Genomic DNA, 14,859 nt, shown 5'->3' on the forward strand with positions numbered 1-14,859 from the left:
AATTCTTCCTAACAGAGTGCGGGGATAGTAGCAGTGCGACAAATAGCCTAAGTACCATCGTACAAAAGGTTAAAACCTGGGAGCTAGACTAACTCACAATTGGTCTCTGTATACAGTACTGAATTTCAACTTGTGCGTTTATCTAACTCTAATTTCTTATTAAGGCTATAGAATCTTGGCAACACCTTGGACTAAAGATGATGAGTTAAGCTTCGGTTCTCTGCCTAAAGTTGTTTGCTGATGCTACTCAGAGTCAGGACTCTTACTGTTGAGACAGTCTCCAACCCATCCTGGTCAGTTATTGAAGAAACAATAGAAGATTAAAATGTCCTATTGGTCAATTGGTTCCTGCCAACATATTAAGTAAGCACTGCAGCTACTGTCTAAAGTGCGTCATCTAAACCTACAAAAATGTTAATTTCCATCATGACGGGGATCTTTTGACATGGTAATTCTAGTTACTCTTAGCGAAATGTCAAATATCAGAGAAAATGGAACTCATTGAAGATGCTCAAAATGCTATTCAAAAGGCGCAGGATGTCGTGAACACTACAGTTAATGGACATTCAGACGAAACCAGACAATTAAGTTATCTTACAAACATCCACTGCCTCCGATTCTTGTACAGAGAAAATCTTACCAATCTCAATAAGAGCATCCAGATTACACGACGTGTCATCGATAGCGCATCTGTTGCTGGCCAGGATACATCGACTTACTCGAGTAATCTGACGATACATTTGAACGAACGGTTCTTGGAGCTCAGAGACCTGAACGACCTTGAGGAGAGCATCTAAATTTCGCACGATGCTGTCTATGATACTTCAGAGCGCCTGAGTGACTGGTATGAACGTACCTGATTGCTTTCTCACTTGACCGAGGCTTTGGAGGCCAGTCGGGAGGTCCTGGACAACATTCCAAAGGACCATCCCCAAATGGGACTCTGCTTGTATGGTGTCATGGCTCAGTTAAGAGCAAGATATCTACGAGTCGGAGTACTGAGAGATCCTGAAGAATTTATCCAGATCGGGGGAAGAATGATGACAATCCACCTAACGATTTACCCGGCCGGCCACCCATATCGGGCCATGTTCTTCTCTAAGCTTGGATTCAATCTCTTTGAGCTATCCGTTAGAACGGGGCCTAATATTTCACATCGACGAGAGTATTGAATGACACGAAACGCGCTGTATATTACCTGGAATCAATCATCGAACCGTGTAGCATATTTTGACCATTTAGTCAATCGCTTTTTCTGCTTTTTCCATTTTCTATTAAGATTATTACTTTACTTTTACTTCTATCTACTTCATGCCTCTGCTTTAGCTTGCTGTCGTATGTTTTTCCTTTCCAGCGTTATCCTTGCCTTCTCTTCTGCTAGCTTTTTAGCCCTCTCCTCTTTAAATTGCCTTGCTACCCTATCTCTCTCTTCGGCGCGTTTCTTCGCCCTTTCCTCAGCTAATTGCCTCTCCATCTCTTCTTTCATTCGCCTTATCTCTTTCTCTTTCTCATTAGCCAACTTCTCCGCTGCGTTGAGGGAGCTCGCCTTCTTCTCTCTCTGCTCAGCGTCCTTCTTTGCTCTTTCCTCGGCTAACTTCTCCTCTTGTTCTTGAAGCCGTTTTTCTTCCTCTTGCTTTTCTTCGGCTTCTCGTTTCGCTACTTCTGAAGCGAGGATCCTTTCGGAAGCTTGTACCATTGCCTGCCGCTCGGCCTCTTTTCTCTCTTCATCAATCTTCCGTCTCGCATAGTTCATCAACGCCGCCTTTGCCGCTTCTCTGTCCTTCTTTCGTTTTTCATCGATTTCTTCCTCAAGTTGGTCCTCATCCCGAACTCGATAACAGCTTGTATCGGTGAACGTAGAAGTATAGCTCTTTGCATCCAAGGGGGCACCCTTTGAGTCTCTATGTGACTTGTGTTGCGTGGCTCTCGAGACCTGTCGGTCTTGCTCTCGGACCTCTCTCTCCCCCTCAGCTTGACGGACAGCTGTTCTTGCGACTCGTCGAGCCCCTCTTTCTTGTTCTCTTATCCTTCTATCGTCGCTTTGAATTCGTCGTCGATGATAACTATGTATGCTTCTGTCCCGAGTGGAGGGTGTTTCCGTCTCTCTGTGCTTTCGGTTGTCTCGCTCTTGCTGGATATCCTCGTGATGGCTACGCGAAGGTCGAGCCTTAACCCTTCGAGCTTCTTGAGCCCCCTCTGTTTCATGCGTGTGTCGAACACGTCGATGTGGTCTTCGAGATTCGTGGCTGTTCTGCTTTTCTTGATTGGAGCGATGTCGCCTAGAACTCGTCTCTTTCCGCGTGGACCCGATAATCCGACCATCGTCATTCTGTCTGTCAGGCTCCTCTCTTGCTTCATTCTTGTGATGATCCTTTGAACTCATCATGTGTCGCAAAAACCCAAAAACTCCACCAGCGTCTTTATTCCCTGTCAGTCCCTCTTCTCTTGACTCGTGACGCCTAGGTGTACGTCTTCGCTCTGTAGCCCGATCATCTGCGTCATGTTGTGCAAGATGTTTCTTTGGAGGTTGTTGTTGGACTCTTTGAGACCGGCGTTCATTTTGCGCACGCCGGGCTTCTTCTTCTGATTGTTTAATATTACGATGTTCTGTAATGGCAGCTTGATACAGAACGCGTTTGTTGATGGGTCGGGCTTGTGGCTTTTTACGATGAGAAGGCGGTGGGGCACGCGGGACGCGCTGAACATTTTCAGCAGAATCAGCAGCAGACGACTCGGTGTTGAAGGTCCTCAAGTTCAATACTTGCCGGATCTTTGAAGCTACGGCCGCTGGGCTGTGGGCGCGACTCGTCTGAACCATCTCTCTGACGATATCTGTGAGTGTAGAGGATTTGGAAAGTTCCCTTGGATAAATCAGGAGGGATAATAATTAATAGTGGAGCAACAACAATGCTCCCTGCAGATTCTCGATCTACTACGTAATCTGTCATGAGATTCTGCCCAGCGGTGTAGGCCCACTAGTTAAGACGCTACTCTAAAGTCCTTGTAGATCTAGGCTAAAAAGAGCCCATATAGTAATAAGATATTCATAAGCTTATATATACTTACAGACAGTTATCTCAAAACCGTATTTCTCTACTGTAGTAAACTGAAAATGACCCAGTAAACTAGACGTTCGCCGTTTTAGACCTATGCTGTCTAAGGAGATAGCTAAGACTGACGTCACCCTTGAGGCTGGCGTTGGCGCAGCTTCAATAGGACTCCCTTTTGACGCCAGTAGCACCGTCAAGTACCTAGGTACAGTACATCCAACAAGTTCGGGGCAGTCCTTGTCCGTGAGAACGATGTTGTATCGGAAGGGTTCGATCTCCATTAACCTTTTGCCACTTGGTTAGAAGAAAATGGAAAGGCGCTCTTCAGAGACTATCCGGATATTGAAAGGCTCGGTCTTTACGCAGTGACCAGGACTTATTCGTCCAAGGATATACATATCAGCGCTTGGAACGGCCAGACCAACGACGCTACCGTCGGATTTAGCCTCGCCTAACTTCCATACTGAACTCCATCGAGTTTGTAGCAGGTTGAAAAGAGGGGGAGAGAAATTCTTTCGATAGTATTAAACATACTTGTTATATTACATATTGAAAATGTTGGTTTTGTTATAGCTGTGTAAACTGAGTCAGTCTCTAAACTGACATAGGATTGACTTGAAGCAGATCACAAATAGTAGTGTTCTCCATTGCCTTCTCATATAATACTGTATGAGAAATTACCACCTAAACTTTGTTACAGCAGGCTAACATCAGCTAACCTAACCGAGTTACCTAAAACGCCTTATTGATCCTATTTCCACTTCTGTGTATATTGAGCCGCTGCGGTCCAGCACCAGTTTCAAGTCAGGCAAATGCAAGCTTGGCTATATTGGATGGAAGTGATGGCCCCCAAATTCCGTCCTGCGGATGCTCCTTTTCGTATCACATCAACCAATGAAGCTTATACACGTAATGCAAATAGATTATCTTTTGCCTAATTAAGTAATTTCCGCTTTACCTTGTTTTTCCTCTTGTCTTTGGTTGCAGTTGTTAAATTCCTTTAATTGCCTTCCCTCCAGTCTCATGCTGTCTTTTCTAACTGTCTGTATCTTACAATGAATCTGATCACCGTTGCTTTATCGCTCTTTATGTTTCGTTATGTACTGTCACGAGAAGATCAAAATTGTTATTTCCCCAATGGTGACGAGGCATTGAGTAGTCGCTACAGTGTATGCGAATGTGACTTTTGTCAGGATAATCAATTGAGTACAATTTAGCGTAATGGCTTTATACCTATTATTAAGACAGAGATAGATAAGAATTTATCCCAGTGTTCCCTTGCTGTTATACCTAGTGTAATAGGTATTAATCTTTTCCTTTAATTTATATAACCTATTGCGGCTTATTTAACTTACTTTTTTAATTGCATCTATATAGATTAAGCACTTAAAGTCTATAGTTTATATATTAAATAGAGAATTATATAAATTAAAAATAGAATTTATAAAATTTAACTATAAAATAATATTATAATATAGTATATTAAAAAAGCTCTTTAAAAGAAAAAGTCTTATAAACTTATATTAAAATTAATAGCTAGCTATATATTTATTATAATTATAGCTATATTAAAAGCTATTACCTTTATTATAATATATATTTTATTTTATATTATTAGTAGTAATTTATTTATATAAATTTAAAGAACTTTAAAAGAAAAAGCTAAGTATATTTTTTATAAGCTAATTAATAAAAGTAGTATTAATAAATTTTATTTTATAAATATTATAATTAAAAAGAATTTTTAACTTTAAATTACTTTTAAACCTTTTATTATATAAGTTATAAACCCTATTAAAGTTACTATTAAAAATATTAAAATTTATAAAAATTAAAAAGCTTATAATAGTATTTTAATATATAGAATTTATTATAATAAATATATATATTTTAATATATATATATATAATAATTTAATTTATATTATAAAAGAGAAATACTTATACTTTTAAATATAATAATAATAAGAAGTATTTAATAATTATATTTTTTAAGAAATTTCTATTTATTAAATTTAAAAGTATATCTATTTAAAGAGATATTTTATTAATTAATATATTATTTACTATAAATATTACTTTTAATTATAAAAATAGTATTAATAACTATTTAAATTTTATTTAAGGTATATATATTTATATTTTAAAAAACTTAAAATTTATTTTTTATAAAAAATTAAAATAAAAAGGAATAATATTACTTTATTTAGCTATTTATAGAAATTAAATTATTCTTATTATATTATTATTAATATAATAAGTTTAAAATTATTAATATATATTCCTTATTATATATTATTAGTAAGTTTTTACTTTTTCTTAAGTATATTTTAATACTTTTATAATATATTTATATTTTAATTATATTTATTAATATTACTAATTTAGTCTTTATACTTATAATTACTATTTTATAAATAGAGAGATAGTAGTAATATTATAACTTAATAAGTTTAATATATATAAGAAATACACTTTATAGATTTTACTTAATAGTAAAATAGCTACCTTATAGTAAGTTAAATATATACTATTTAACTTATATAATAAATATAATTAAACTAAATATATTTATCTATTAAATATAATTAAATTAATTATATTTAATATATATAAACTTAAGTATATATATACTTAATTAATATTAGTTAATATAGTTAGCTTACTAGCTATTAATAAGACTTTTTTACTTAAATATATTTAATTTACTTTATTTATTATTAAAAGATATAATACTTTATAACTACTTAGTAATAATACCTTATATATTTACTAATATAAACTTAAAATAAATTAGTTTATCCTTTAAAAACTATACTTATTATAAATAATTATTAAATAAATAATTAATTAAGTAAGGTTTTATAATTAACTATTAAGCTTTAATAATTAATAATAATAATATTATTATTTTTATTTTCTTTTATATTATTTTTAATATTATTTATATTATTATATATTTATAATAGAATTTTTTTTTTCTTTATTATTAATATTATTTAATTTATAATTTAAATTATAATATTTACTTTATTAATTTAAAAAGTTAAATCCTTAAGTAATATTATATTTAAAATTATTATTTAATATAAAATAATATAAAAGCCTTTATATAATATTTATTAATATAATTATATTAAGTCTCTTATTTATAGCTATATTTAGCTATACCTTTTATATTTACTATAAATTTTATAAAAGTACTCTTATAAGCTAATTTCCTATTAGTACTATAAACTAACTTATATTATAAAATATATTAAATATTAAATACTTATATAACTATATTAATTAATACTAATAGCTATTAATATTACTTTTTATAAGCTATAATTATAATAAGTATAAAATAAGCACTTATAAATATTTACTAACTAAACTTAATAGTTATTACTATATTAAGCTATATATAAAAAGAAGTAAGCTCTTTACTATATATACTCCTATAATAAAAATATATAAAATATATATACTAAATGCAAAATATATATAAAATACTATCTGCTTTTTAAATTACTTTAATACTATAATATATAGTAAGATGCGTGCTACTATATATATAGACTGAAAGAAGCTTCTTCTATTAGTAATAGTATTTATATTCTTATTAGGAAAGTTAGTTATTAGGAAAACCTTAATTTAATATATTAAGTTCTTAATCCAAATAGATCCTTTATTAAATATTCTAAGTATATTAAGACAATTAGGGCTCCTGCTTATAGATCTTAATAACTTAAAATAAAGGAGTAATCCTTTTATTATATCAGACTCTACTCAGTAGGTCTATACATATATTCATTTTGATGTCCTTGTGGCAAACCCTATTGCACTCCCGGTCACGCATATGATTGGCCTGGTAGTAAGTAATTCACCATGCACTTGTCAGTCGAGCCTAGATCCTTGAGGCTAGTCACTTGTTTTGGGTCGAGTAATAGAGTAGCTGCCATAGTGTTGCTAGCAAAGGGACCAATTATCAAGACTGACGCAGTGCCGCCGGAGCTGCAGCAAATGCGAGACTAGATGCCATATCGCCACACTCAGACAGCCCACCACACGTTGTTGTTGCATTGTAGTAACTCTGACAGCCGTGAACGACTCGTTCATCAACTCCTCTTTAACTCTTGTTCTATGCCTGCAGAATGAGGCTCCTACGGATTCTGTTCCTTCGATTCTGATGTCTTTGGAACTTTCGAATGACAGGGCCTGCAGGTAGACCTTTGCCCGGCAAATACTCAGAAGATATCAATAATAGCCGCTGGTGATGATAGTGAAGAGTTCTTAAAAGCTAATAGCCGCGCCCTTGACTGGGTTTATCTCAGCCTCTGAGTGAGAATAATCAGCATGGGGACATGGGCTGACCAAGAAGAGCGAAGAGAAATTATATTCACAAATGGTCGTTCTATATCCACTTTACTTATGTCCCCAGTGTGCAAATCGATTCCACTTGTAATATTATTGCCTGCCTAATAAACTGTTTCCTGCCAGTCAAAGGTTCAACAGACATGGATGTATGCTCTTGCTGGCAATATGGTACATCCCCATAGCCCTATTTAGGCCCCTTCCATCCGCTGCGTCTTAGCCACTCCTCGAAAGTACTAGCTTTTAGCCCCAACTCCCTAGGAGAGTCCTCCATCTTCTTATACTCCATAGCCCCATAGCAGACCTTGCCGGCTGGAATCACAGACGCCCATTCCATCATCTTCTGTGCATCTAACCTGAAAGCAGGGCCAATAAACGGGGCTGTCATTTCGCCAAATTTCTCTGGGCTGATGGGCTTGTGTACTGCAGGCTGGCCAGTGACTTCTGTAAATATCCGGGCCATGTCCGTGGGAGTGATGGGCTCGCTTAAGACGAGATGCGTTTTGCCGGCGGTCTTCTCGGGGCCGAGTTCGAAAACCTCTATATATACAAATCAGCGACTTCGTTCCCTATGTGTACGTTGACTTACTCGCGGCAAAAGTGCCCATGTCGTAGCTTGGGTCGGTCCACTGCGCCACTTGCTCGCTAGGAATAGCAGTCCGGAACTCAACCACACCATCCGCTAGAGTATCATGAATATTAGCCAGTGAATCATAATTGTTAAGATAAAATTTTTAGACATTACTAACACCGAAGTTGAGAGTAATGAGGCCATCTCAAATTGGTGTAAAAGAATCCTGTGTATTGAAAACGTGCGGTGAGTCAAAGTCCTGCGATGAGGTTCCTGGACGAACAAACCTGGAATAAGGCAAGTCACACCACTCAAGTGCTCTTTCGCAAACTCTTCAATGGCATGCTTATTGTTCATATGATGAATCCCGGGAAATTTCCCCTCTGTCACTTTGTCCATATTAGGCAGGCTGCTGAAGACAAAATGTTTGACGCCGGCTTCTTTAGCAGCAAGGACAATATTGCGCCCTGCCCGGATCTCGTGGGCCATCTCCGCCTCTTCGATCAATACCTTACCAGGGTAGATCTCTGATGTGGCGGCGAAGACACCATAAGCCCCAACAAAAGTCGACCGGATGCTGTCAAGGTCATATATACTGCCCTGAACAAGACTGAGGCGTTCTGCTTTCACGTCGTCGGAGCATTCGTCCAGGAGTGCTTTGGCCCAGGGCGAGCTCACATCTCGCGTCAAGGCGCGTACATACCAACCCTCGTCAGCACCTAATAAAGCGTGGATAGCGCCTTTGCCTTGGTTGCCGGTGGCACCGGTAACAACAATAGTTCGGGGCGATTGAAAGTTTGACATGTTGATGAGCTGCCGTTTAACTTACTGGTCTAATTTGATTCAAAAGTATAGAAATTAACAATAAAGGCTTTACAGACGACATTTAGAGCTGAAAGCTATTGAAGTGATTCTCTCACTCTTATTATACTCGTTGAAGCGTAATAATATAAGCTCGATATTGGAAACATCCATTTGTAAGCATCCATTTGTAAGCATGAATTAGGAAGGATTCAATTCCACGGAAGCATGCAGGGATTGACATGGCCCTACTGCTAGGTTGGGCATGCAGCATAACGTTAAATGTTGATTCCTTTTAACTTGCACAGTACCCTGCCTAATCTTTACACCGAGATAATCTCAATATGAGGGGTTGGGCTAACTAATATAGCCGTGGCATCCGTCGTGGTCTCAATAGGCTGATTACGATAGCCCATTGCTCAAAGGATAAGACTAACTGCATCTCTGTTCCTGGCTCCGGCGGTTCCACGGCCCTGACCGAGTACTGTTGCTACTACTCCTTGAACCATGAGATCACGGGTTAAAAAAAAGGGTAGCTGAAGCTCTTACGACAGCTGAGAATTCAGTGTAATTTGTTTTACTGAAGTAGAGTCGACATGGACAAGATCAATATGACAATTGAGAACCTCTAAGATAGAGTGAGTATCGTGCAGAGTTGTCTGCAAGCTTCTGATCGCCTCCAGGTCGACGATGCCATGACTCCTAGAGACCTGGCTGGGTCAGGGGAATGTATTGTCATCCCTTAATCAGGGCGAAGCGAGTAAGGATGGGGGGTTTTTGGCAAGTTGTCACCTGGTCACGGAAATGAGGCATTTGTTCTAGGCCTGTTAGCTGAGGTTTGAGACATGGCGCACTATGAGCTACAACGAGCCTTGTGTCAACTGTCATCAGCATCACCACAATCTTTTTCAACTGTGGTGGTCGAGATACGCGACACAAGCACCGGCCAAATCCTTGGAACCTTTGCTACCCAATGTCTTATTTCTAGCGTTTCATGGTCTCATGACAGTCAATATCTTGCAATAGGAGACTCGGAACACTCCACGGTTCAGATTTGGGATACATCAATCATCATTTCTAATGGACTCCATGCGAAGCCTGAAGATAACCTTATTCCTAGTTCAGTGCAATTCGTATCCGAGGGCTCATTAGCATTGGCCAAATCTTCTACGGGATTTGGCCTATGGCATCCTGTTGATGGGTCTATCCGACATATGCCAAATCCTATCAAGCAGGCAAAATTCTCACCTGATCGGAAGTTTGTGCTGGTGGAGTTGGCTGGAGGATATTCGCAGCCCAGTGGCAAGTTCCAATTGTTGGACAAATCTATGAATGTCAAATGGACGTTCGATGATATGGCTGATGTCGTAGTCATTACCGACTACAGCCGGATAGCATCTTTATCTCGCCTTGGCGAAATTGCTGTGTTCGATTACAACAACGCTAGCCCCTTATGCCTAGTAACGGAGTTAACAGTTGAAGGAACGTCTAAGTTCTTGCTATCGCCAAATGGCCAGATGGCATTCCTATCTCGCCCCTCCTCTCCTGTTATGGAGCTGTGGAATATTGAACAAGGGGAAAGGAAAGGGATTTCGTACCACGAGTTCGATGAGGTTGCCAAATTTTCTCCCAACAGCGAATATGTTAGTATCATCTCAAGTGAATCGGAGTTTGCTCATTCTAAAACCATAGAGCTGTATCATGTGCCAACGACAAGGATCATTCGCAAGGCATTGGATATTTATTGGAATGGATTGCAGTTCCAACCTGCAGGAAATGTTGTTGCGCTTTTTTTACGTCACGGGATTGTTCAATTACGCGACCTACAGACCTGGAAAAAAACGCTCGAGTTCCAAATATCTGGTTCCGTCGGGAGCATAGAAAGTCTCGTTTTATCCAGTACAGGCAAACTTGCAGTCATGACATCCGAATGGCAAAGCCTCAGCACAATTCACGTGTGGGACACATCGACTGGAATGAAGCTAGGCCAATGCAGTATTGACTACGCTGGACCTTGGTATCCCATTTCATTCTCTTACAATTTGAAGTATCTCGAAACTCCGAAAGGACGTCTTCCATTACCAACTGTAAATAACAACAGCGGAGGAGAGTTGAAATCAGATCTTCCCAGATGCTTTTATGTTGGCAAAGAATGGGTTATGCAAGGATTTGATCGTCTGCTATGGCTTCCTGCAGCGTATCAGGTAACAAATTCCAGACATCAAACTTTTGACTTGAGGAATGGGACACTTGCAATTGGACACAGGGGAAATACTGTCAAATTTATCAAATTTGCCCTTGACGAGTCTCCCATAGCTAAGAAGTACAGTTCTCATTCAAATTAGCTCCATTCAATACAAACTATAGTCAGCTGTATGATCACTAAACAAGTTAGTATTTTTACGTTGCAGAAGTCTCCAGCCAGTGCAAAGAGGTCTCTTTCAAGGTATTTCATAATTAGCACTAAAACATGCATTTCTACTTCCTGTTTCCACCTGTTATACCATTTGAGGCATGTCGGATCAATATGACTTGCAGATCGGACCCATCCAGGTTTGGGTCCTTGGGCGTCTTAGTGTAGTTTGCGCGGGTTCGGGAAAGAGACATGACAAGAATGTAATAGCTTCTAGATCTCGTCGAGGAATAATTGCGTTGTGTTTGTTGAACCAAGTAATAACAGTATGCGTGTCGCGTTCCTGAATCCGGTTAATGCTCGAAGCATTGCTTTTAAGTCCCTTGAGGAGGTTGCAAAGCAGGCTGAATGGAAAAGGCATGTCGATAGAAAGATTTGCAGCTAGAAGTTGGTGCAGAGGATGAACGGATTTGAGTTATGACCTTTGCTCTTCTAAATAAGTGTTATGGAGGGAGAATGTTGGGGAGGGAATCAGGGGCAGTGAGGGATGACTGACAGTATCGGCTGGAAATTTAAGACAGACACAGCCCTAGAGAAATGAGTTAGCAGGAACGCTCGCTGCCTGGAAGTCAGACCTGGATGTATTCAAAAGGCACCTTGGACACCAGGGATTCGCTCTTCAAGGCAAAACCCGAGCGAACGATTAAATGGAGCATACTCGTGCTCCGCGGCGACCCCTGGTTTGGCCGTACTATGCCCAGTGGTGTAATTGGGGAAAGGGGCGTGTGCGCGGGTCAGCTGTTTATGGTGTCAGCAGTTTCTTGAAAACCGAGTAGGATTTCGTGTCAGTTCCTTGACGGACAGCAACAGTTCAGCCGGGGAGGATGAGCAGTGTCATAAAGGATGACGTGATGGTCATATGGGCCACCATGCCGATGGATCTTATCAGGATACACAGCCCGCTGGCTTCCTATAGAAACAGACGATCGCCTGATGTCACCACCTCCAGTCCTTCCAGGCTGGAGAAGAATTGTACTCCAAGGGGGTTAAGGGAAGGCTGCCCTAGGCCGTGGCCTGATATCGACATCAGTAAGTAAGCCTTGTGAGTCCCAAGGGGGAGGGTGGTTTACTTTCGGGACTGCCGAAGGAGCAGTGCCCAAGGATAAAAATAGTTCCCAGGGCCTTGGGGCTGTGGAATTGCGTAGATATTGGATGCATCCATAGAATCTACTGCGGCGGAGTGAGTCATGCGACCCGAAGCCCGAAGTAATTATTTCTCAGAACAGTATAATATGGCGCGGAGGCGATAGTGCCACTGTGAGACGCCGCAGCACAGCAAGAGCTAATCGAGGCAGTGTGGTGGCTGTTACAAGAATGATAAACCTTTGCTGAGATACTGAGCGGCTGATATCGAGTTGGAATATGTTATCGCCGCGCGAATTTTGATTGCTTTAATGCAGCATCTGTAGGAACAAAGTGAGTACCGTGCTGCTTGTATCTCTACTGCCCCTTTCACCATGTTCCTGATCCTAAGAATAGCAGAAAGATAGCCCCTGAGTATTTCTGCAAGGGCAATGATGGCTGATCAAGCTGCTATGGGTGCTGGGCAAAGCAGAGGTGAATAACCGCGATTATGATTAGCTGTGGAGGTATCGTGTCGGAGGGTATATGGTGTCGTCTGCGGCACCGCGAAGTCATGCGAACGCCATGGCCTTCGCTGGCGTGCGCTCAGCTTCCTCTCCCACGCCGTGCTAGGTTACTTCATCCACAGGCTTTGCTTCTCAGCTGTACATCATGCGGGCCTTGCGTCTGTCGCATGCCTCAACTGCTCTGCTACAGTCATGGTCTCGTTGGTCTTGGAGGTCTCTCACATGGCTTGCTGGACCCTAAGTTGCGGAGTTGGGGAAGGGGGAAATTTACTATCATTTAAAGATATATTAAAAGATATTTTTATTTTAGAGTCTTTTTTAATAAAGCCCTGGCCGGCTTCTAACCCTACTTAAGTATTCTTGTCGGTAACGGGGCCCGTTATGGGTTTTGCATTAATCAGAGCCCGAAGATCTCTACGCCCTCTTTGACATTAGTAAATGATCAGCGCCTACCTAGGAAAAAAGGGACCCTGGAATATGACCGTGCTGCTTTTGTAAGTGGGGTCGGCCGTAAAGCCTTGCTGGCACTTTGTACTTTGACTGCTGGGGATCATCCAAGGTCAACAGTACATTGACTAAACCTCTTAAAAACTGTAGCGCCCAAGATTTTATATTCAATGATCTACGGCATGTACCGTCCTGACATTTCATCCCTCAATTTTCAGTTTTATAAAAATGGAAGATTGGCATGTGAATTTAATACAGGGTAACGTATATCTCTGTTTGCTAGATTTATATTCCTCCTGGTAATGCACTAAAATCCTTGCATCTCATATGCACCTTGCTGCAATTTGCATCAGGTGCAAGTCTACTCGATGACCACACAGGCTCCACCAGGGTATGTCACTGGGTCCGGAGCTTCGACTAAGTGACAGCCTTCTGGACATTCGCAGATGGCCTTTTCAGAGCACTCAACATCTCCGCCATTGAGATTGTAACATTCATTACTCATCCCTATGATATCTGCGCAAGATGTGGGGCCGGCTGGGCATTCAGGTTCGGGCAATGAGATACCAACGGGGTCTGCATTGACTAGAGTAACAGTGGCGGCGATAATAGAGATGAAAAACGTAGCCTTCATGATGACGGAATAAGTGAGACAATTGTTGAGATTGAGGGTTGATTTGAGAGTCTTGGTGGTCGTTTAAGTGGCGGCGTAGGGTAAATTTAAGATAATGTCTCTTTAGGAAAACTTGAAGTTTCGTGACAGTGTTGCGGGTAAGATGCAGAAATGGGATGGAGTGTGAAATAGCCTGATAGAAATCTAGCGACTTATCCCTATATTTATATATTTCAACTGTGACTAGCGTCCTCCAGTTACCGCTTCCTTTACCTATTGCGATAATCCTTATTCCAGCCACTCTCCTATGACGTGTAAGATCGGCAGTCAACTGAGACAAGATAGGCAATAAAGCCACTTTTTGTTTCTTCTTTTCCCAGGACGGAATAGCTGTCTAGATATCACCGCTGTCTAATCGAGACTAAGACCCTTAGGCTGATATTATTCAGAGACACCACTAGCGCCTTCTGAAGGATGGGTAAGGATCAACGCTTTCAAATCCCCGTTTCCCGCTCCTGACTGAAAGTCTTCCCTGTTATGAAGAAGTGAATACATATAATATCATCATATAGATATTATCCCCTATCTAATTACGTTAAAAGATTAGTAACTGTTTTTTAAATCACGTGAAAATGTTCAATGTATTGATTTAAACGTATAACTTAAAAACTGACTCGAAAACAAAAAGAAAGCTCTAATAGGCAGCGTGACCAGAGCAAGATTACACAACACTAGCGAGTATAACTGTGATTTTTATTTACAGCAGTGACGTAACAGTAAAGCTTAAACTACCGTTAGTTGAGCTTCAACATCTGTGCAGAGCTCAACCAAGACAAAAACCTGGCATGAGTGACAATACAACCACGTCATCTGAGACACACTGCAAGCACACTATTTGTCTCACACAGGTTATCTTTTTCCCACTATTGTATGATTGTCTAAGTATCAATTCTAATTGGTTTAAAATCGGGACTGTCAAAGTCAATCTAGTTAAAACCTATACTAGTAACTTTCAAA

The 14,859-nt window shown here is 39.8% G+C and overlaps 5 protein-coding genes across 5 annotated transcripts; 2 read left to right on the plus strand and 3 right to left on the minus strand.

The window, feature by feature from the left end:
- Nucleotides 1-491: 491 nt before the first annotated feature.
- On the plus strand, nt 492-797 carry FGSG_13463 (uncharacterized protein; the record flags this gene model as incomplete). The annotated part of the gene is made up of 1 exon (XM_011322540.1): nt 492-797. The coding sequence occupies one exon, from the start codon at nt 492-494 to the stop codon at nt 795-797; it is 306 nt and encodes a 101-aa protein (XP_011320842.1).
- Nucleotides 798-1,309: 512 nt separating this feature from the next.
- Nucleotides 1,310-1,753, minus strand: FGSG_07992 (uncharacterized protein; the record flags this gene model as incomplete). The annotated part of the gene is made up of 1 exon (XM_011322541.1): nt 1,310-1,753. One exon carries the CDS (start codon nt 1,751-1,753, stop codon nt 1,310-1,312), a length of 444 nt encoding a protein of 147 aa, XP_011320843.1.
- A 5,842-nt stretch (nt 1,754-7,595) lies between these two features.
- Nucleotides 7,596-8,783, minus strand: FGSG_07991 (uncharacterized protein; the record flags this gene model as incomplete). Its single annotated transcript, XM_011322542.1, has 4 exons — nt 7,596-7,948; nt 7,998-8,090; nt 8,267-8,556; nt 8,683-8,783. 4 exons carry the CDS (start codon nt 8,781-8,783, stop codon nt 7,596-7,598), a joined length of 837 nt encoding a protein of 278 aa, XP_011320844.1.
- Nucleotides 8,784-9,625: 842 nt separating this feature from the next.
- Nucleotides 9,626-11,125, plus strand: FGSG_07990 (uncharacterized protein; the record flags this gene model as incomplete). The annotated part of the gene is made up of 1 exon (XM_011322543.1): nt 9,626-11,125. The coding sequence occupies one exon, from the start codon at nt 9,626-9,628 to the stop codon at nt 11,123-11,125; it is 1,500 nt and encodes a 499-aa protein (XP_011320845.1).
- A 2,327-nt stretch (nt 11,126-13,452) lies between these two features.
- On the minus strand, nt 13,453-14,005 carry FGSG_13464 (uncharacterized protein). The gene has a single exon (XM_011322544.1). It carries the CDS (start codon nt 13,861-13,863, stop codon nt 13,591-13,593), a length of 273 nt encoding a protein of 90 aa, XP_011320846.1. The 5' UTR covers nt 13,864-14,005; the 3' UTR covers nt 13,453-13,590.
- Between the last annotated feature and the right edge of the window lie 854 nt (nt 14,006-14,859).

The sequence above is a fragment of the Fusarium graminearum genome, chromosome 2, assembly GCF_000240135.3.
Source record: "Fusarium graminearum PH-1 chromosome 2, whole genome shotgun sequence".
Lineage (NCBI taxonomy): Eukaryota > Fungi > Ascomycota > Sordariomycetes > Hypocreales > Nectriaceae > Fusarium > Fusarium graminearum.

Bases quoted from the DNA above. Each gene is read 5' to 3' on its own strand.
- FGSG_13464 (XM_011322544.1), bottom strand. From the start codon at position 13,863: ATGAAGGCTACGTTTTTCATCTCTATTATCGCCGCCACTGTTACTCTA.